Consider the following 21,299-nt stretch of genomic DNA (forward strand, 5'->3'; position numbering starts at 1 on the left):
GTTTTGTGGTTTTTTTCCCCCCACAGCAATGAAATCAGGAGGCACCCAGCTGAAGCTGATCATGACATTCCAAAACTATGGACAAGCATTGTTTAAACCAATGAAGTAAGTAAAAAATGTCTGTGATTTAAAGTGGGATTTTGGTGGAGTGGCCATTTTCTAAGATGATAACAGCTTGCTGTAGGATCCCCCAAGGTTAATGTGCCTGGTTCCTGAGCTTTGCTGCAGAGCCTGGAGCTTCAGGGTCTGTTGGTCCCTTGTCCTGCTAGACTGGTCTTTGGGAGATGCTGAGGAGGCTTCAGAGACTTTACAGCCTCCTCAGGAATGTTATTCACTCTGATCTCTGTGAAATCTCCCATCATAAATACTGGATGTTTTCAGCATCTCTTATGTAAACTTACTCCACAGGTCTGAGCTTTATCTAGTGTCATTGCTCCTCTGTAACATGGCCAGACAAGAGAGATGATTCAGAGCAGCTTTGGGAAGAGCTAAAGAGTATTTGTCTGATAAATTAGAATTTAATCAGTTGATTTATTGTTGTTTGTATTCAAGAGTTGTATTAGTCATTTGGTTGGGTCTATGCTGAGTCTGTGAAAATGAGTTTATCTAAGAGTGGTACTGCAAGGTAATGACTCTGGGGAGAAAGGGAAGGACTGGGGTTATGCAGCCTTGATTTGTGCCTGCCTGGATCCCATTGAGATGAGAGAAGTTACTCAGATACAAAACAGACTCCTGAATCCTGACCTGTGTGTTTGTGTTGTAAGAAGGAAAATGACTCTGTGCTCGTGGTAGAGGGTTTAGCAAAGACACTTGGGGCTGCAAAATGTGTAAAGGATCTATTCAGCACCTGTGTCAAGGGAACCACTGGAATCATAAATTCATTTCCTTATTTTGTTCCCACTGTAGGGAGGTTCAGTTAATTCCCTCTAAAATGGTCCAGAGAGGACTGGAGTAGAGAATGGGTGTTTTGCAGAAGGTGTTTTGCAGGTTTGATGCATAAAGGCACAGCTCCTAATCATGCCTTGTACATGAAAAATCTAGAACCAGGGGGATTCAGGCTGCCTTTGAGTGTTGGTTTTTCACACAGTGTGTGATATGCTCCTTGTGCATTTGCTCAGATGCAGATAATCTCAGCCTTTATCATTGCTGTGACATTGTAATTCTGGGAGTGCTAACGAGGCCAAATCAAAATAATGTGCTCTGCACAGCCTCAGCTAGATGATGGATGACAATAGAGGTGTAGCCACATTCCTGTGTAGAAGCAATTGCTGCCACCCTCTAGAACAATAACAGAAAATGATGATGTCTTAATCATTCCCTTGGCTTGATTTGAGGGGCAGCAACACCCTCTTTTCTCACTGCTCTTTGCACTGCATAAACCCCTGGAAGAAGCATCCAGCAGCTGCTTTTCCAGGCACCTCACCTTTCCAGGAGCAGCCCTGCTGCAGTTGTGCTGAGTGTGCTGAGCACGTTTGTGATCTGGAATAAGGGTGTTTGCAGGCATTTGTCTTCACTCTGATAACAGGGAACAGGCAGCCAGATGCTCAGCTAGCATAAATCTTCCTTGCTCCTTTGGCACCTGGTCCCTCTGGCCTCTTTCTCCACCTTATGGGCTGTGGTTGATGAAGGTCTTGGTGAGGTTTGCAGCATCGTTTCTTTATATACAGAAATAAGCAGCCCAGAATGGAATAAAAATAAATAAAAATAAAAAAAACACCTGGCTTTAAATCTATGAGACTTGAGCATGTAGGATCTCCTTAAGGCACTCAATAGCTTCCATTATATTTCTGGTGCTTCCCCTTTTCTATAGGGCACCCTGTTTATCCAAGCCTCACAAAACTGGATGCTCTTCCCCAGGACAGGAGGCTGTAGGAAGCTCAGAGACACTTCAGGGCTGGCAGACAATTTTTTTCTAAGTAATTTAATTTGAGAGCCATAAAATGTCATCCTGGTGACTCCTTCTGAGCTGAGCTCATTGGAGGAAGCTGTTGGTTGTCTCCATTTGGTGCATCCTGCATGTTTCACTTGTTTCTGTGTTATCAGCTCCCTGGCTTTTCAAAGCAGCAGAAATTACACTTTTTTTTTTTTTTTTTTCCCTCATGACTTGATACAGACAAGCAACCTCCTTTATGAACCCCAGGTAACACAACTATTAGATAGGGCTGAGTGTAGGATTTCAAGCCTGATCCCAAGGAATATTGATAATCCAGGATTTTCCTCTCTGAGATCTCAGTCACTAAAGCTGCATGGTGTGAGGCACATAGAGGGTATTATGTAGATATGAGGCCAGTCCCAGGCTCTGCTTGGATTTGATTTTCTAGAGTTGCCTGGAAATCTGTTTTTGCCTGTACTCAGCCTCTTTCAAGCTGAATGAATACCTGAGTGGGGCTGCAGCAGAGAGCAGAGACCATGCCAGCCCTTCCCTGGCTGAGCTGGGCATCTGCTCATGGCAGGGGAGCTCTGCAGACCTTTGGCAGCAACTTCTGCAGGAAAATGTGCTCCCTGGAAAACTGCTGAACACACTGCAGAACTCATCTGACTGTCTCTGCCCTTTCCCAGCCTCTCAATTCCACACTGAATTTATCCAGGGAGCAAGCCAGCTCCGGAAGAGCCCAGGCAGAATCTGGAAATGGGGAAATGAGAATCAGCCTTTGGCATCTTTTGTGCTCTGTGCTTGACATTAACTGACAGCTCTTCATCTGGTCATTGATTTCAGGCTAGTGGAGCAAATGGCAGAAGTGTAGCAGTCAGGGAAATGAGATAGCAGTAAATAAAGCCTGATCAGCTGCAATTATTTTATTTATCCATGGCTCTGCATCTTCATTTCTGAAATAATTGCCCATAAAGAATTGCAGAGGAAGCCAAATCTATTTATAAATCCTATGGCCCAGTGTAGATTCCTTTACTAATTCCAAATGCACGATAGAAAAAGCACGTATTTGCTAAAACTCCAGGGAAGATTTAATGTATTTGCAATGTATCTTTCAGTTAATGTGTACTTTTATTTAGCTCATAACAGTTCAATCATACAAAATTATTACCATATGGGACAGGAAAAAAATAACAACCCCTCCTCCTCCCATGATTAGTGCAGCTAACTGTACTAGAATTGTACATACAACATAATAAAATTTATTTAGGTGATTGCTGATATCTGCAGTTGCAACTTTCTGTATGACTTATCAGGTAGGGATGGGTAGAGCCATAAATGTCAAAAGAGTTTTGGCTCACTTGTCCAAAAGGAGCATTTGTAGCTTTGTAGTTTTATTTGGTTTCCCTTTGTTTCTGCTGGCTCGTGGAGTTAAATAGCTGGCTCAGCCACAAAACCAACACTCTATTTTTTTTCTTCCCAAGGCTTTATTCTTGAAGAGGGAAATTCTGCTCCAGCAGAGCCAGCATTAGGATTCCTATTGCACACACTGGTGCCAGGATTTTGAGAGAGGTTTTTACAGTTCCTTATGGAAAAGCCAAATAGGAGCAGATAGAAAATTATACCTTGTTATTGGAGTTGTGAGAAAAGTGTCCTGTGGTCTGTGTTTAGGAATGACATCTCTCATTCCCATTTTTATAGACTGCATTGTACAAATGTGTGCAAGGGGTATTCATTATAAAATCTTTGAGGCTTATTTGTTCCATTCAAAGAAATACTACTGTATCTAGTGAACTCAGTTTTGACTGAATAGATAAAAGCCAGTTCTGTTCCAACTTTAGATTTTACATGATATTTTTAACATCTTTCTTTTGATTTTACAAGTCATGGTACAGGATTAGAAAGAGCCACATGACTGTTTCTTCCAGGAGATGAAGTTTGCAGTTAAAGTCTTTAATGAAGTAGTGCCAATTAATATCAGAAAAGCATTTTTGGGTTGTGAAATCCAGTTCCCTTGAACCATGGGCATTCATTCACTGATCAAACACTGCTGACCACGTTATTTTAACTTTGGCTCTCGGTGTCCCTGCTGAAACTTGCTGCTGTGGAAATAATGCTGCCCATGGAATCATCTCCATATTCCTGCAGCTTTCTGAGCCCTGATCCATCCCATTGCCAGCCACAAAGCTGCTTCTCTGCAGGAGTGAATCCAGCACACCCACCCTGCAGTTTCTGGGATGCTCCTGTAGCTGTCTCGTGGCTCAAGGACACAGGTGCAGTTAATGGGCTGAGATCAAGCAGCCAAGGTCATAGGAAAGGTAATGCTGACCCTCAGGGATGTGGATGTGACACCTGGGGATGTGGTTTAGTGGTCAGCACCGTGTTCTGGGGGTTGTGTTGGGAGCTGGGCTGTGCTAGTGGTTGGGCTCAATGATCTTAGGGGTATTTCCTAATTAAATGAGTGTATGATTCTGTGATTTTTGTTCCAATTGGCAAAGCACAGCTTTTCACTGACATTTAGATGTCAGAGTGACAAAGGATTAGCAATGTTCTTCAAGTTTCTCTTTGATTTGCTTTTAGGACTCTTCAACAAATAATGCATCTTTTGATGGGGACATTAAATAGTCCAAGCAATCCCTGTAATACAAACAGCTGCTAATCACTTTCATTTCCTACAGTTTTATTCCCTTTCTGAAGTTGTGGCTGTTGTACCTGGGAAGTGCAGCCTCCAGGCTCTATTATCATATCAATTAGGGTGCTGTAATCCTTCTGCACTGGTGGCACTGCTTCCAACTGAAATGAGCTCCAGAATGGAGAATGCTGAAAGATTGCTCTCCTTATTGCATTGCATCTCATGCTGGTTTGAGGAAATAACGTTTTGCCAACCTGTTACATGTGAGCTGGCAGGCATCCAGTATAAACACACTGTTATAAGTCAACATAGCAATTAAATCAAATTGCAATGTTTTCTGTGAGCAGCTAGAGAAGTGAGATGTGCATCCAGTGGCTGATCTGCTAGGAGCCTTCCAGGATTAGCACTTTGGCACTCTGGAATGAGCTGTGTGAAGCCCAGCTGAGTCACTGGTCAAAGTACAACCCTTGGAAATGTTACTGTGCCAGACACTGGTTCTGTGCTAGGTGGGTTACTGAGACCTAAGGTGAATAAACTGGTTGGAAAGGTTGAAACTGGCAATCTCAGCCTTCAATTTATGTCAGACTATTTTAAAATTGCAAGGAATGCTCTTTTTATATCACGAAGAAGAAGTGCTTTCATTGCTGCTGGAAGGAATAATCAGTAATCAGATATTCTATGGACCTCATCTATGAGATTTGGGGCTTTTTAAGGGCATTCAAATCCTTGCCAACCAAATCCCTGCTGAAATGTTTACCTGAATGAGACTGATAGGCACATTTGATTGTACTTACATCAGGAATAAATCTGGAGTTAACTGGATGAATTATATCCTTTGATATTTTAAGTGCATAAGATCTGAATGTGGTCCTAAATAAGGACAGTGGAGGATGCTGTGTAGTATTTTATCTCTTTAACTTTTGGTATATTATGCATGAACTGTTTTTCTCTTTTATAACTAATCCTGTTCATCAGATCAGACTTCTTCAGTATTTCAGTATTTATCCCCAAAATCCTTCTCTCTTGCCTTCACCATGGCATCTTCAGCTCCTGGCAGAGAATTTGTTCTGCACCTCACAGAAATGCCAACCCCACAATCTCTGGCACTGGGGTTTCTGCACAGCCTGCCAGCCTTGCATTTTTCCTCAGCTCATTTGTTGGGTTGTTTTTGTCAGATGATAACAGGATGCTCAATATCTATTTTTGTTCTTGTCTTACACTGACACAAATGGGCACAGGTGCTGCCTGTACCTGCCCCTTACCATGGTTTGAAGGGAGACCTGAGGCTGCAGTCACATTTTACAGTACAGAATTGTCTCTGCTTGATTAGCTGCCTTCTAGATACTTACAGAATCTTGTTAATTAGTCTTTGGGAACAAAGACATACTGGTGTTTATTTTTTCTTTAAAAGCCAGTTATTGCAGCAGCTAACTTTTTTTATATTACCACGGTATATTAGGAAAGAACCATCTTCAGCATCTGATTTTAATCAAGCCACTTCTTCACTTTAATTTTCTGCATACCAAGAAGCACATTCCTGTGGCTTTGTCTTTTAATCAGAGAGGCACTTTAGCTCCTCAGTTCCTTATTTCACACAGTTTGCCATGTATCAATGGTGCAGAAAAGCAAAGAGCTGGCATGAAATGCATAGTCTGTGATTTACTGCTGAGTAGCAGGGCTTGGCACACAGGGGACTGGCACTGAGGTAAGATGTCCTAGTAAATCTAAGCATAAAAAAAACATGTCCTCAATGTTTTCAGTGGGATATGCAGATACTGCTACCCTGAAACACTCCATGGGAATTTGTCTCTGTTTCTCTTCAATTTATAATCCTTAAACTAGTCTCCAGAGGCTGAAATTCAGGGAGGGGAAAATGATTTGTGCAAGACTTGTGGCATAAACCACAGGCTGAGGCTGTTTTCTCTCTGGAGCAGCACACACAGCTTTGTCCTGAGGATGAGCTGCACCATACTCATCTCATCCCTTGGGAGGAGTTATTTTTGGATGCTTTATGGAGCTAAATTGCTCTTTCTCTGCCCCTGGTCTTTATCTCACACAGAGAGAGCTCTGGGGATTGGCACAGCTTTGCAGGAGGCAGATGGAGACTTGCACAAAGATTTGTTTGAAGTTTGTCAGCTCATTTAAGCCCTCAACATTTCTACAAGTTTTTGAGTTGGGGCTGCTGGCCATCCAAAGGGGCAGGAGATGAGCAGCAGTGAAATGGATCTGATGAATCAGCTGAGGATTGATGTGCAGTTTCTGCAGAGGTCACCAGTGCAGTGACAATGCAAAAATGGTGTGGCATTTGGGACAGACCCACAGCCAAACTAACAGTGGCTTGCAGGTCGAGGCAGGAAGGTTTTGGCCAAGCTTAGGAGAGAGGGCACAGCACAAATCCAAATTATGCCCTTGGCATGGTGCTGTGGGTGACTCACTGCTGCAAACCAACAAAAAAAGGTTTTTTTCAAAGAGCCATAATAGCTGTTAATAACACAGATTTAGGGCATGCTGAACATTTCTGAGATTTTTTAAATTTCCTTTTCAGTGTCTAGTTCAATAGTCTTAATACTTTTCTTCTTAATTTGTAATTTTTCACCCTGCTGTAGTGTTCTGCATATGGGTAAATAAAAGTGAGAAAGCCTGAAAGACTCATTTACATGTTAAGAAGTAGCAGAAACACAGAGTAAGTAGCATCTGCAAATGTGTGGGAGCTGGAGAGTAGCAGGGGGACAGCAAAACTGTTGTAAATAGAAGCAGCTTAAAGTGCAGGATTATGTGCTATGGATAATAAAACACCCCAAGCCAGCACATAAGCCAGATACTGTTCTCAGCAGCAGCATCCAGCTGATCCTGTTAGCACTTCAAGGCCCTTTGGTAAACTTTGCTAATTGGTAGTCCAAATTCTTCATACCAGGGTGTTCACCTGGCCAGGGGACACCTGGCTGGCCATGGAGACCTGTAATAGCAGAAATATTGCACACAGACCTCAACTACACACAGGCTGTGTATGGATTTTAAACTGCTTTGATTAGCTGGAAGCAAGCAGCAAAAGTAATGGAGATGTTCAATAAATCCCTAGGTTGAATGAGAAATCTGGCAATAATTGGTATAATTTTCTTTGGTTTCCAGTATGACTGATTTGTATTTAGTTGGAGTCTATCTCATGATACACAAGAAGGGAATTTTGGTCCAGCAATATTTGTGTTTTCCTATATTCTGTGCCTGTTTGAATCACCACTCTAAGATAACCCAGCCACAATTTTCAAATAGGCCTCTTTTGCATCTGATTCTTTAGGGAGTTTATTAGGCAGAAAATCTGATTCCCAGGGCATAAAACCCAGAGATTGTTCAGCCTTTCATGTTGCAAACCCATGTTTTGTGTCAGGGCCCTGGACAAGAGCAGGGAGAGCAGTGCTGCAGTCCCAGTGCCAGCTCTGCCTTTTGGGCTGGTGGGAGCAGATAAATGACAGCAAACCCTGGTTTTCCCCACAGGGTTGAAATGTGGGGCTGGGGGGTGTTGGCAGTACAAGGATGGGGTGCAGCAAGTGTTTGTGCCAGCCCTGCAAAGGTGGGGACAGCAGCTCCCCTTCCCAGTGCCACCAGGAGGGCAGAGTCTGCTTTTCCCATTGCCCAATTCTCCTATTCCCAGAGCCAGCTCCAATTTTTTTTTTTTTTTTTTTTTTTTTTTTTTTTGCAGCCTTTCAGGTACAGGAGCTGGCTGAGTGGGATTTTAGCCCAAAACATGTCCTTTCATGCTCTGCCTGACCTACTTGTCCCTGCCTGTGGGGAACCTCAGGGGTTTCTGCTCTGCTTGTGCTTCACTTCCACCAGTCAGGCTCTTGTGCCCAGTGGTGCCCTGGAGTTATCTTGGCACACACTGGGTGTTTGGGTGCAGAAGCTGGTTTTTTCTGTGCCTCAGCAGAGCTCAGGGCACTGATGCTTTGCCTGGAGCATTCATGGTCAGCGTGGAGGAGCAGTGCCAGCCCCTGCTCTGCTGGCAGCCAGTGAGAGGAGATGGATTTTACAGCATTTCCAGGCCACCTATTCGAGTCCAGGCTCTTTTGGCACCCGTGAAATTGCCTGACAAGCTGTGAGCAGGCAGTGTGCCACGGCAGCAGATGGGCTGGCTGTGCTGGCACAGGGATGCTCAGCTGGCAGAGGGGACAGCACAGCCCCTCACTGCTCCTGCCCAAATTCCTGCCCCTCCTGGAGCTACCTGGCAAGGGCAGGGGTGTCTGGCATGGGGTGTTTCACAGCAGAAATGATCCCCCACCTTCTCCTGCTCTCCATCACTGAGCACAAGGCAGTTTGTGAGATGTTTTCAGCCCCAGCTCCCCACTGGGGACAGCTGGCACCTGCCACCATCCTGTGTCCTCCAAAGACTCACCTTGAAGGCAACAGCACAGCAATTTATTTTTTTTTTTAACTACCTCTGCTAGGTGGTTTCCTGTGAGAAGTGAATCCTGAGATAAAGGGATTAAAAAATCCTCTTGGAGGCTTCAGAAATTGCCACGAGGACTTTCTCCAGGGAAGGCCTTAATGCTCATCACCCTGAGGGGCAGCTTTCCTCACACTGCATGATGATTGACATATCATTAATTAACTGCTATTAATTAACCCCATAATCTGAAGGGATGGGGAAGGAATCCCTCACAGGGATGGATCCTGTCATTCCTTTGGATGCTGGAGCCCCTGTTCTGCTGCACTCCCACACCCATCTGGCTTTGAAGAAGCTCATAAAGAAGGCAGGACTAATGAGCAGCCTTTTTCAGGCCCCCATCAACTGCCTTCATTTCCTGGCAGCCACAGTTCAAAGGAGTTTTGCAGGAGAGCAACTATTTGTATCTATTACTCAGAGTTTAGAGGGAGAGGAAAAAAAAAAAAAAAAAAAAGATAAAATGAAAGAATTGAAAGAAAATGAAAGAATTTCAAGCTCCCCTTGTTCCCTGTTGTGTAGGGAAGGATAAAGGATCTGTACCTGATATAACACAGGTTCCACATCCCTGCTGTTGGAATGGTCATACTACCTAATCCCAAAATTAGGGCAGGAAGCCAGTCCTGGTTCATTCCATCAGGATTCCCTCCCTCCCATGGCTCTCCATCCCAAACTGTGCTGAGGGCTGAGCTGCACCCACAGCAGCAGCACAAGGGCAGTTCTGCTCCTGCTGGCTGCAGCTGGGCTTTGCTGGTCTCCTTTATTCTGCTCTCATCACCTTGAGCCAGCCCACACTTTGTGCCAGTTCTGCCCAGTGACCACTAACAATCTGTGTCAGGCAGCAGCATGATTAGAGCTTTATTTCACCCATTTTGTCTGCATTTGCCTTTCAAGCAGCAACAATGCAGCAATTCTCTGGTCTAAATGTGGCCTGAGGACAGAAATTGCCATTTACCCACAAACACCAGATTCTTGGGGTGATGCCAGTCTCAGTGAGACATCAGTGTGCTGATAATCATAATCACTGTCCAGTGCTTTGCTGATGTTCTGGCAAGGTTCTGTGCCCAATAGTGTTGATTTTACACTTTTGCTGTTATGAGCTGCATCCTTTGACAGGAGGGAGAGTTTCTCAGAGGTCAGAATGGTACCTGGGCTGCAGGGGTGCCCAGACCCCTGTGATTCTTGGTGTGGCTGGCTCCTTTTATTTGGGATTGTAAATCAGTGCTCATCCCTCTGACACAGCAGTGTTAATCCTGCCATTTTCTGTCTCTGCAGTTGGGAATGGCCTCCTGTTGCTGACATCTGAATTACATTTTTAACAACAATTTCCTTTGTTATACAAAATGATGCCAAAGCAAACACTGGTGTTGGAGGCTCACTGTCTGGTTTAAATAACACAGACCTTTAAATGCATGAGGACTATGAATAATTTTTATGTAGATCCTGGTTTATGTTGTTTACTTGCTTGTTTTTGAAGGATTTTTTTTTCTGTAATTTTCCCTGGCAATGTAAGCCTGTCACTCTTTCAGTAGGACAGTTTGGAAAAGCTCCCTGATCCCTCTTAGCTAATTGTACTCTTATTAAGTTATTGGATTCTCTCATCTTTCCCCTCTCCTAGAAAATTTATTGAATTGCCTGAGACTGCACCAAATCTTTATTGCAATATCTTCTAGATTTAAAAGTGATATGCTTTGAAACTATTTTGGTGTTACCAAAGCTATTTAATACCTGCAAACTTAATTAATGTATTTTCTGGCACTCAGCAATGACTCCAAAGTCCCAAAGAATTACACACAACTGCCCTGAATTTCAAAGCCTGACATCCCTGTGAGCAAGGAATACAAATCCATCAACAGGAGCAGGATTTTAATTGCTTTTGAATGATTCTATAGAAATCTGAAATTGCTTTGTGGGATGAAAAAAAAAAAAAAATTCCCACTTTTGTCTGCGAAGAAGGTTTTAATTCTGATAAATAAAATAAGTGGTTGCTGGAATGATACAAGATTTTTCCCCTCTGACTGTGTAGCTGTTTTACAGCCCCAGCTTGCTGGGATTTTATCCTTGAGCAGTGAGACATCAGAGTTCATCAGATATTACACATGGCAATTGCCCAGCCAGGAGAGGCTGTTTGGCTGTTGGAAGATTTGTGCTTCTATTGCATTCACTGTTACAAATGAGACCACCTGCATTCTATTGCAAAGTGACCTTCCCTAGCTGGTCATATGCTGTGATTTCTTTGTGGTCTGATCTGATTTCAAGGGTAAGACCAACAGTACTTTAAAACCCAATAATACCTTGACTCTTCTTTTTCAGTTTTCCTTTTTTTTCCCCTCTATTTTTTTTTTTTTTTTTTTTAATGAATGAAATGAAAACCCTTGCAGACATTTCTACATCTAGCTTAGCTTCTAGTTAAATTCATCCTCAGGGAGTGCTGGAAAGTATTACTTCTCCTGTTTAGAAGAGAAGTAAATGAGTCATATTTTCCAAAATAGTTTTCAAGGAAAGGGATATCAGAAGCTGTTTGTATTTTCCTGTTTAACAGATTTAGTGAATAGTTAAAATCATCTCTGATGAGCTAAACCCTCTCAAAGGTGCTCAAGGACATCAACAGACTTTGCTCAAGGGGGGCCATGGCAGCATCCAATACAGCAATAACATTTCCTTAACCAGGCATGGAAAATATTGCTGGTCTTGTTTCAGGGCAAACAAGACAAGACAATCCAGAATTTTATATTTTATTTAGCATTAAACTTACAAAAAGGTGTTTGGCTGCAGCATCTGACATTCCTCCTTTGTATTTTCCTGGCATGTTGATGCTGACATGTATTAAGAGTACAGAAAACTTTCCTATTGAGGGCCTTTAAATATTTTTAATTATTTTCAGAAACAAAACTAGCCATTATTGTATTTTTGAAACACATTTTGTCCTTTCTTGCCTAACCTCATACCTTTTAAACAATTCTTTTAAAATCGTTTTTCCTTTAAATTGACCATAACACACCAGGCAGAACTCTTCCGGATTAATTTTCCCCTAGCTGAAGAAATTAGCTCATCCTTTCTCCCTCCCACCTTGAAGCTGTGCTAGGATGGTTACCTGGATACCCTGCCTGTAAAGGATGGATGTGCAGAGGCAATTTGAATAGCCTGATTTGTCATCTAACTGCAGACATCATTAGCAAAGCATTATTTGGCTGGAACACTGTAGGCTGAATGTGGATAACTCCTCTGGGTGGAGGAAAGATTTAATTTAACCACCTTGTGACCAAATATTGTCTGTCTTTAATGTGGAGCTGCAGCAAGGCTGGGTGAGGAATACAAGTGGCATTTGGGTGGGAAGTTATTTTCTTGTGGTGTATAACTATTGGGAATTCATTCTGCACTAGGAGGAGGACAGCTGCTTTTAAATTTGTTGGTTCAGAATCTACTGGTTGGTTTATTTTAGGGCAAGGAAATAATTTTTGTGTCAAGGAGAGGAAGAAGGGAAGAAAATATGAGCCTGGCTTTTCCTTTTTGCTATGTAACTTTTCTCCTTGTCACAGTCCCCATTTCAATTTATTTCTCTGGTTATCATCTCTGGTTTAAAATAGCAATTCCATCCGGATGGAAGGATCCTTATAAACAGGTTTTTAAAAGCAAGCTGGTGCAGTTACAATGATGGTGAAGTCACAATGATGTTTTGAAATATGTGACAGAGTGTAAAGCAGAGAACAGTGGCCTCCTCTGATAAGACCTGCATGTCCAAAGTCAGAAATTGGTATTTCCTTGGAATCTGACTATGGTCAGGGATGCAGTCTGGGCATGGCAATAAGGAAAATGTAAAAACAAATCTGATTTTAGGAAAAGGGATTTTTTTTAGTTCACTTTTTGGTTTAGGGATTGAATGTAACATAACTGTTTTAGGGCTCTAACCAAAATCAGATCATTTATTATGGAGTCCAGTATGATTTGGACAGCTCAGCTGGAGGTTCCACAGATCAAAGGTAATTCTGCAGCTACAGCTGAATTGCAGAAGCACCACAATTTCAGAGCTGCCAATTATATATTCCTGAACATTCTTCCTGGCAAATCAACTCCCAAATCATGTTCAGAAATCATAGTCTTAAATGAAGCACGGCTGCAAAATATTCTGCTGATCTATGGTGCAAGTCCTTTTCCTTTAGTCATAATTGATGTTACAAAATATTTTATGGCTTCTGTCATTAGTATTCCCAATTGGCTCAATCTACAATTTATCTCATGCTGTAAAAATGCAAAGAATTTTCTACTGATTAGCAGCAACTGTAGGGCATGTTTCTACATTTATCAACATGGGGTATTTTTGGGTGGGTAAGGATTCTTTTGTCTTGGAATTATAATGTGTCTAGACATTCTGTTTTTGTTACCAATCTAGCAAAATGAAGATGCTTTTCCAGTAGTAATTAAATTCTTTCAGTGACATAAAATCTACTGTGCACAAGGCTTCAGGATAATGAATGTATTTATTTCCAGGAAATCTACAGTATTTTCCTTGCCATTCGTAGGACTCAGCATATAAATAATGCAGGTCATGCTGTGCTGATTTTCAGTTCATCTTAGGAAATTATGCCATTAAAAATGCCACAGTTCTTCCAGGCACACACAGACACAGCAGGTAAAGGGAATATTCATGTGATGAACAGTGACAGAAGCAGCATTAGCTAATGCACAACCTTGCAAAGCACCCCTTAGACAATGAAATTGTTTGCAGTAATTATAGTGTGGAACGAGACTGTTGTTTAACTTAACATCATGGCAGCCAAGCTGTGATCCATCAAAGTGGCTCTGGATGTGTAACCCAGGGTTAGGACTTAGAAGTGCAAAATCAGGTGAAGGGAAATGAAGAGCTCTGGATCCTCCCCTGCATCCCAAACACACACTGAGTGTGGTGAAAATGGAACTTCTCTTAAGCACTTCTGGAAATGTCAGCTCCCCATAAATTCCTCACAGCCTTGCTTTTTTTTTTTCCTGTGAGCACATGTTGCTTTTCGAAATCTGCAATTCTGGTGTTAATTCTTTTCTCTTCTGGTTCTGCAAAACCAGCAGTGGCTCTTGCAGTGCTCAGGCACAAAGATCAGGGTGTGGAACAGCAGCATGGTGTCTCTGCTCACTAAGGTGAGAGTGGTTTGTGTGTTTAAGAAGGAAAATTCTCCATCTCCCATCCACAGGCATTACTTATGCATAAGCTGAGCTTCAGTACGTGTTGCAAATGGAAATTAGGTACATGATGTGCCTGGAAGGAGTTTATCCCACTATTTATGGGCTGATCACATTTGGAGCTAGGACTGGCTTGGTTATTTTTAGTTGAATAACGTTACAGTAGTAGTTGCATTTATAAAGAAGTGAGAAAATTCTCCTGCAATTCTTCCTTGCTGGGTCTTTCAAACCTCAGTGTCCCAGAGGAGAAGCTCAGTGCCACATGCCAGGGGCTACCTGTGTGATTGCAGGTCAAGGAATCACAGCTCAGACAGGGATTTAAACTCCCCCAAAGCCGCTTTGTGGCTCTTGGTGTCTTTCCTCCTTTCCCCCAGCTCTGTGCAGTGCACTCAGACAGGCTTTGCTGCTCTCAAAGTGACCATGGCTGATCTCTGGCAGCCCAGGAAAAAAAAAAAAAAAACAACAGGTTTTTCCATCCCTCTGAGCTGCTCACTGCATGCAGAGCACGTGTTTGCCCAGTGGTGTTGGAGAAAATCAGTTTTCAGAGCTGGAGTTGGGTGGGACTGGCACAAAGGAGCTTTGTGCAGGAGGGAATTCAGCTGGGCACGAGGCTCCTGTGGGGAAAGTTTTGGCTGGATCTCTCAGAATAGTTCAGAAAGAAGAAAAATGTCACTGTTGTGGGGAAAAAAAAAATGGCTTCAATCTTATTTCTCATCTATTTTTTCATGGTAAAAATCTACAGTTTCCAGTCAATGGTCTTTGATACACCTGAGGAAAGGAATTCCAATATTTTAAAGATGCAGGTGTGATACATAGGCACTTCCTTAGCATGAACCATTGTTCCTTCTTTCTTACAAAGAAAAGGAATTGAAAACCATTAAAAATCATGAAACAATAAGGCAGAAACATATACTTTAATATGGTCATCTATTAAAAATGCACATTGTGCATAAGTAATCAGACATATCAGCAGGGAATCCACAGCCATCTTACAACCAAGTTGCTTTGCAATTGCCATCTGACCTGTAGATAAGTGGAAACAATGTCTTCATTAAGCTTAGAGAACTGAATATTAATCATTAGCAAAACCACAAGATGAAGAGGAAGTCTTGCTGTGTCCCTGGGAGCTGTGTGCATCTACCTAATGGCAGGATTTAACTATTAAGGTCATATCAAAAATAGATCTGCTATTTGTTCACGGGGCTTACTGGTCTGCTACAAAGGCAGTTGGATTTAGGATGTCATTTAAAGACTTATTGCATGTTCTGGGAAGAAAAGGTGCAGCTGGAAATATGCCCTAAAAGGCTTGACTTCTTCACTTGGCTTGTCCTCTTATTTTCTCCTCTGGGTGAAAACAATTAAGAATAAGCGAGTGTTTAATTTTTTATAGGATTTTATGAAAGCAGTGGGGTTTTTTTTGTTTTGTTTTCAATATCCCCACTCTCTGCCCCTGTCAGAGCTGTGTGCTGGGAGCAGGGGGTGATTCCTGGGACACCTTGTCCCATGCTCAGATGCACTGTAGGAGTGTAGGTGAAATCCCTAATTTTTAGGATGTGACAGTGTGACATCATAGCACAAGTGTATGTGATGCTGGAAATCAAAGGATTCAGCTAATATTTTTAAAGAGGTGGCTAAAAATATCTGTATATGTCTAAAAAATGAAATGTCACATTTAATCTTCTTTGGGTAATTTTCCTGGAGGTGAGCAAGGAATCCACTTTTTTTTTTTTTTTTTTTTTTTTTTTTTTTTTTTTTGGTTGATTTTGGTTTCCTCTTCCACCTGTTTGAATCAATAAGCTGATTCAGTCTGGGGGTGCTCTGGCTGTCTGTAGCTAATCCTGTAATACTTCCCTGACATTCATGTTGATGTTGAGCAGTTCTGTCAATAAAATCACTGCCTGTGAGCTGCATGGAAAACAGGGAAAAAAAATAAAAAATTAAAAAAATCAGGTTTTATTCTTGCCAATATTTGTGATAAAATGAAGATCTTCACTCAACTTTGTTGGAATTTACTCAGGCATTTGGTAGGAGCAGCCTGAGGAGGGAACTTGAGGGAGCTGTAACAAAACACACAAAGATGAATTGTGTGATTTTGCTATCCAGGATCTCAGGTCCTGAAAGTGTCAGACACACTGTGCTCTAGACAGAGTTGAAATTCCAATATTAATTTAAGATTCTTCAGCTGCTGCTCTTGCTCAATCCTGCATTATCTGCCTTGATATTGGCAAGAGCTGTGGAGGATATGATGGATATATTCAAACTAAATGCTAAAAGCAGAGGTTGTATCTTCTGTCCCCCTCATGCAGGGGATGAGAGCAGGGTGTTTGCTGTCACAGGTGGCTCATGGAGTTATTTATTGAGTTTGCATCTGTTCCACAATCCTCTGGAGCCAACAGGGAGCTTTTCCCATGAATTCACTGCCCTTTAAATTTGAGTACAGGCAGGTCAAGTCCCAGTTTATGTGTCTTTCCTGAGCTACTTCACCTTGAACTCATGGAAAACCTTTCACTGAGCAGGAGGAAAGTTGGATCAAATCCAGAGGAAAAATAGTAAGTGCTGCAGGAATGGGACAATGAAGTCCAATGGTTAAAGCACACAATTGCTTTGCTCTGCTATGTACTTATCCTCACAGTAGGAAAACTGAAATACAAGTGTCCTTGGCTTTAGGAAAAACATCTTTCTGTCTTTGAAGCCAGACTGCTGTGGGCTGTGCACACACACAGCTATCACACTGTACATACAGTAGATAAGCTTCACATTTTGTAGACATTTAAACACAGTTAAAAATTCAAGGAGAGGTAACCAGGCATTCACTGTTAGAGAAAAGCAGCTGCATGCTGTAAATCAGCTCAAAAAAACCCCCAAATCTGGCAACAATATCATTTCACTAAAGCTTTTACTGCACATCTTTTGCATAATTTTCCTCCCCTATCTTGTCCTTTACTCTTTCCTCTTTTTTCACGTGCTGTTTTCTCTAAGCTCTGCTTTTCTTACCAACCCTCTCACACTTTATTGAAATCTCCCCTTATCTTACCAAACATCCTCCATGCAGATAGACTTTAAAGTTGAAATTAGCAAATGTCCAAGATGTTTATATAAAACAGTGATTGCCCTGAGCAGCCACAGCCTTCCTTCCCTTGCAATTCTTCCTCTAACATCATTTTGCTCTTTATCTTTTCATGTGGAATATTTTTCAGGGATTTCAATAGGTATTTTTTTATTTATTTCTTTAAGAGGAGCAGTTTAAGCCAATACTGAGCCCTTTTGAAATCCTGAATCCACTGTCATTTTAAGTGATTCTCCTCCAATTTTTTCCCTAAAATGCTGTATCTATAACTGGGATAAAAGAAGGAGAGGGATGATGCTCTGTGCCAAGCAGGGATTGTATTTGCAGCTCCCCAGCAGCAGGGCTCAGGAGGTTAAAATTCTCCTTCTCAGTGGAGGTGGAGAAGAGGGAAGAAATGCTAATATGGCTTGATTTTCCCCTGGGAATAACCCAGTGACTCCCTGAGGGCTGCAGAGCATGAACCCACCCTTCATGCAGACAGCTGTAAGCTTAAAGCACCCTGATGTATAATTTCCAGTGCAATTTGTGATTCATGTGGTGCCCTTAATATAAAGTGTGTTTTAACAGGGAAGGTTTCCAGCCTGGAAAAGGAGAAGTTTAGAAGGAAAGAAAAGGGGGGGGGTTTATTGGTTTGTAAAACAGTGGCTGCTAAAAAAAGCTTCCAACCCAGTATGCTCTTCCTCATGAAATAAATGAACAAGCAAGGGTGAGGAAAATAGAGTTAAAGTAACTCAAATTTAGCCAGGAAGTGAAACATTTGGGTTAATACTAAGATGATCCAGGACTGTGTTCTACTTGAGAATTTAAGGCATCCTCAGTTAAGGCTCAGAATTGCTGTTCCCAGGTTGTTGAGAGATTTAGGAGCACACAGGAGTAAGGGCACTTGTAAGTCACCTTGGCAGCTTCCAGGCAGCAGGTAACTCTGAGAAATGCTCAAAGTGGTGATACCACAAAGGTGTGAACCTCTGCAGATGGAAATAATCCAGTGGGAGATGTGTGTGAGGTGTGCTGGTCACTGCAGGGCTTTGCTGCTCCACATCCCTGTTCAGGCAGAATTCTGAGAAAATGAGAAAAATGAGAAAATGAGGAGTTACCCACAAACTGCAGAACCAGCTTAGGGCAAAGAATGAGTTTGGCACTGCTCACAGAGATTGTGTTTGCTGACAGGAGCAGTAATGGGGCAGGAGTTAAAATAAAATAAAGGAGGAAACAGAGAGGTTGCATAGTTTGCTTTATAGGAGCAATGAAATAAGCACACCACATCAAAGCAGTTCCCTTTTCTTTTGTAAGCAGTCTGAGCAGGCAATTGCTCCTCCTTTCCAGCTCAGAGAGGCACATCATCCTCTGCCACAAGCTAAGGAAGGTGAGTTCAGGGGTGTGTGTGCTGTACTGGGAAATCACACCTCCAAGGAATTATAAACAGTCCTGGGCAATAATTATCTCACAGTAACCACATTCCTGCTGTCCTCAGTGGTGTAAATAATTATGGGAGATTCTCAGGATCTGGGATTGAAGCAAACTTGGAAAGAAAAACTTGTTCTCTGGGTGAAAGTGCCCTGTGATGGGCAGGATGGGCACCAGTGCAAGTCTGGCCGCTCTGTGGGGCATTCCCAGGGGAAATGATGCTGGGGCTGGGGCTGAGCTCTCTGCTGCCCTCAGAATCTCTGGGGAGGTTGCACAAGATGCTCTGATCCCCTATTTATCATTTTATACTGAATTTTGATATGCACAGCTGATAAAGCAGCTCTATAAATAAGAATTTCATGCTCTTTTTTAGAACTATTGGTCCACACACTATGTAGGCTCTGACCCATTAATGATTTTCAAGGTAGTTATTTGTCTGCAAAGTCTTGGGCACTTAGTGCAGTTCAGTATCCAGTAACTATTGAATGGTAAACTGGAAATATAAAGCCAAAAGTGTTTTAATTTCTGCATGGGCAGGTGGGAAGGGAGGAGAGTGCTCTTGTCATGGTTCTTGCTTTTGGGTCCCTGGGAAAGCACAGCTCTCCTGTACAAATGCAGGTATATAGGTCAGCCAGGACACAAAAAGAGAAATCTCAAAGGATTTTTCACATTTATAGCCAGATCCTGAGCATCCTTTTATTTATTCTTCCCAGCCATGGGTTTTATCCCTGTTACATGATCTTAAGAACTGCAACACTTCACGAGTGTGCAGAAATTCAAACTCAGCTAAAGGCTGGAGGAGGGAGCCTGGCCCAAATGTGCTGAGGACAGGCTGCAAACACTGTGGTGCTTCTGGTGGTGTCAGTGCAAAGTTCAGACAAGTTTTGGCCTGGAGAGAACATTGGGTCTGTAGATTGTGCTCATACAAGTTGCTCTGTGGCCCCTCAGCACATTCCTCTACCTGGCACAGCTCAAAAGGCATTTCAGGAACACAAGGGCTCCCAAAAGTTGTCTGAGCCTTTCCAGATCTCTTTATATTTGCCTGTGTGGGGCAGGAACACTGAAATCCAGGATTTGAGGCTCATTCCACTTACAAGGAGTCTTGATCACACCAGGGAGATGCAGCCTCAGGCTCAAACTAAAAAGTGACATTTGGGACCTACCAAAGCCAGACTGGCTCCTGCTTTTGGCAGAATGCTTTGCAGGAAATAAATTTTTGTTATCATGGGTGGAAAGAAGAATGAGGAGGAGGAGGAGGAGGAGCAGTTGTGAGTGTGGCAGAGAGCAGGGTGAGTGTCTCCATCAAGGATTCACTCAGCCTGGCAGCCAAGGACACAGAGTTCACTGGCTAGATGTGTGCCCAAAGTTAAGCCTGTGCTTAATGAGGCTCCAGTGCTTTGCTCTGGGCAGGGCTGAGTCTTTAACTTCATGTTTTTGCAGCTTTTTGCTGAAAAATGGGGCTAATATTTTCCTGCTTCCTGGGAGATTTTGAGGACAAACTTACTAGCATTTTTGCAATGATAGCAAGGAGACTCATGAATAAAAAGGAAGGAGTTATGTATCAATACATCAGGCTCACAGTAATTACTGTTTCCAACCTATAAACCTATTGTGAACCCAGGAAATTTCAATGGGCACATACATCATGTACAGTGAGGAGAAAAAAATCCAAAAAGCTGGAAGAAATTTGAGCTCTGCTATGCTTCTAATATGTTTAATGTTATTGTTCCATTAAATCCCTACCCTTAATGACCCCAGACATATTAAATAACATTCTCAGGGCTGAAAAAAATGCTTCAGACTTCTAATTTTACACATATTTTTTCCTCCTGTGCTCTCAGACCTCTAAAAGCATTAGATATTGAAAATCCTCTGCAGAAAATCCTCTGCAGCTTTTTTTCCTGAAGAGAGGCTGCAGGTAACTGGGCTCACATGGAGCTCTGTTTGCTCTTGACAGTTTTTCAAAACCACTTTTTGCAGCTGTATCATTTTTCATGTTTGCAATTTGTGGCAGGCAGACAATGTGCAGTGGAGCCTCAGAGGGATGAATTGAGGGGGAAGTGACAGATATCACAGGCTTGGCATGGCAAAAATGCTCACACCTCTTGCTGAGGAGCACAAAGGAATCTAGGCCATGCAGGGGCACAAAATATTCATGGTGATATAATTTCTTAATGAAGATGTCTTTAAAAAGACACAGAATATCACTGCAACAACTCATTAATGACATTTCCTGCTTTTTTAATTGCTGTGAGGATTTTTTTTCTCCCAGCATTGACCACGTTAACATTGGCACTGGGAACTCCTTTGTTGTGCTGTCAGGTACCTTTTAATCTTTCAATTCCTGCATGTCACATCAGGTTTCTATCTCAAGGATGAACCAAACCTTATTTCTGGGTCAAGAATTTTCTTTTTTATCTGCAGAGTAAGTTAGTGACAGCAGCTTGCCAGAGCTTGCCTTTCTTTTCATGCTGTGGCTCATTTGTTTTTCTGTGCAAGCCCTTCTTGTTCTGGATGATGGAGAAACATTTCTGCCCAACCAGCACTGCCACTTAGCCACTGTGGCATCAGTGTTCTCAGTTCTCTACATTCCCTTTCCCCAGCAGCTCAAGGAGGGACACAAAGATGAGTTTGCAGCCAGTCCCACCTTTGTCCCCTGTGATTTTGGGGGTTTGTGCTCCCTCCTTGTGACCCTCCTGCTGAGCTCCCTGGGCAGGGG

The 21,299-nt window shown here is 42.4% G+C and overlaps 1 protein-coding gene across 1 annotated transcript in view; it reads left to right on the forward strand.

Annotated features, from left to right (window-relative positions):
• FAM20C (FAM20C golgi associated secretory pathway kinase) overlaps positions 1-21,299 on the forward strand; it is a 52,127-nt gene that overhangs the window by 11,606 nt on the left and 19,222 nt on the right. Inside the window, exon 4 of the mRNA XM_079320684.1 lies at positions 27-105. Coding sequence (XP_079176810.1) covers positions 27-105 — 79 coding nt within the window. The remainder of the gene's footprint in view (positions 1-26; positions 106-21,299) is intronic.

This window comes from Erithacus rubecula, assembly GCF_903797595.1.
Source record: "Erithacus rubecula genome assembly, chromosome: 17".
Classification (NCBI taxonomy): Eukaryota; Metazoa; Chordata; class Aves; order Passeriformes; family Muscicapidae; genus Erithacus; species Erithacus rubecula.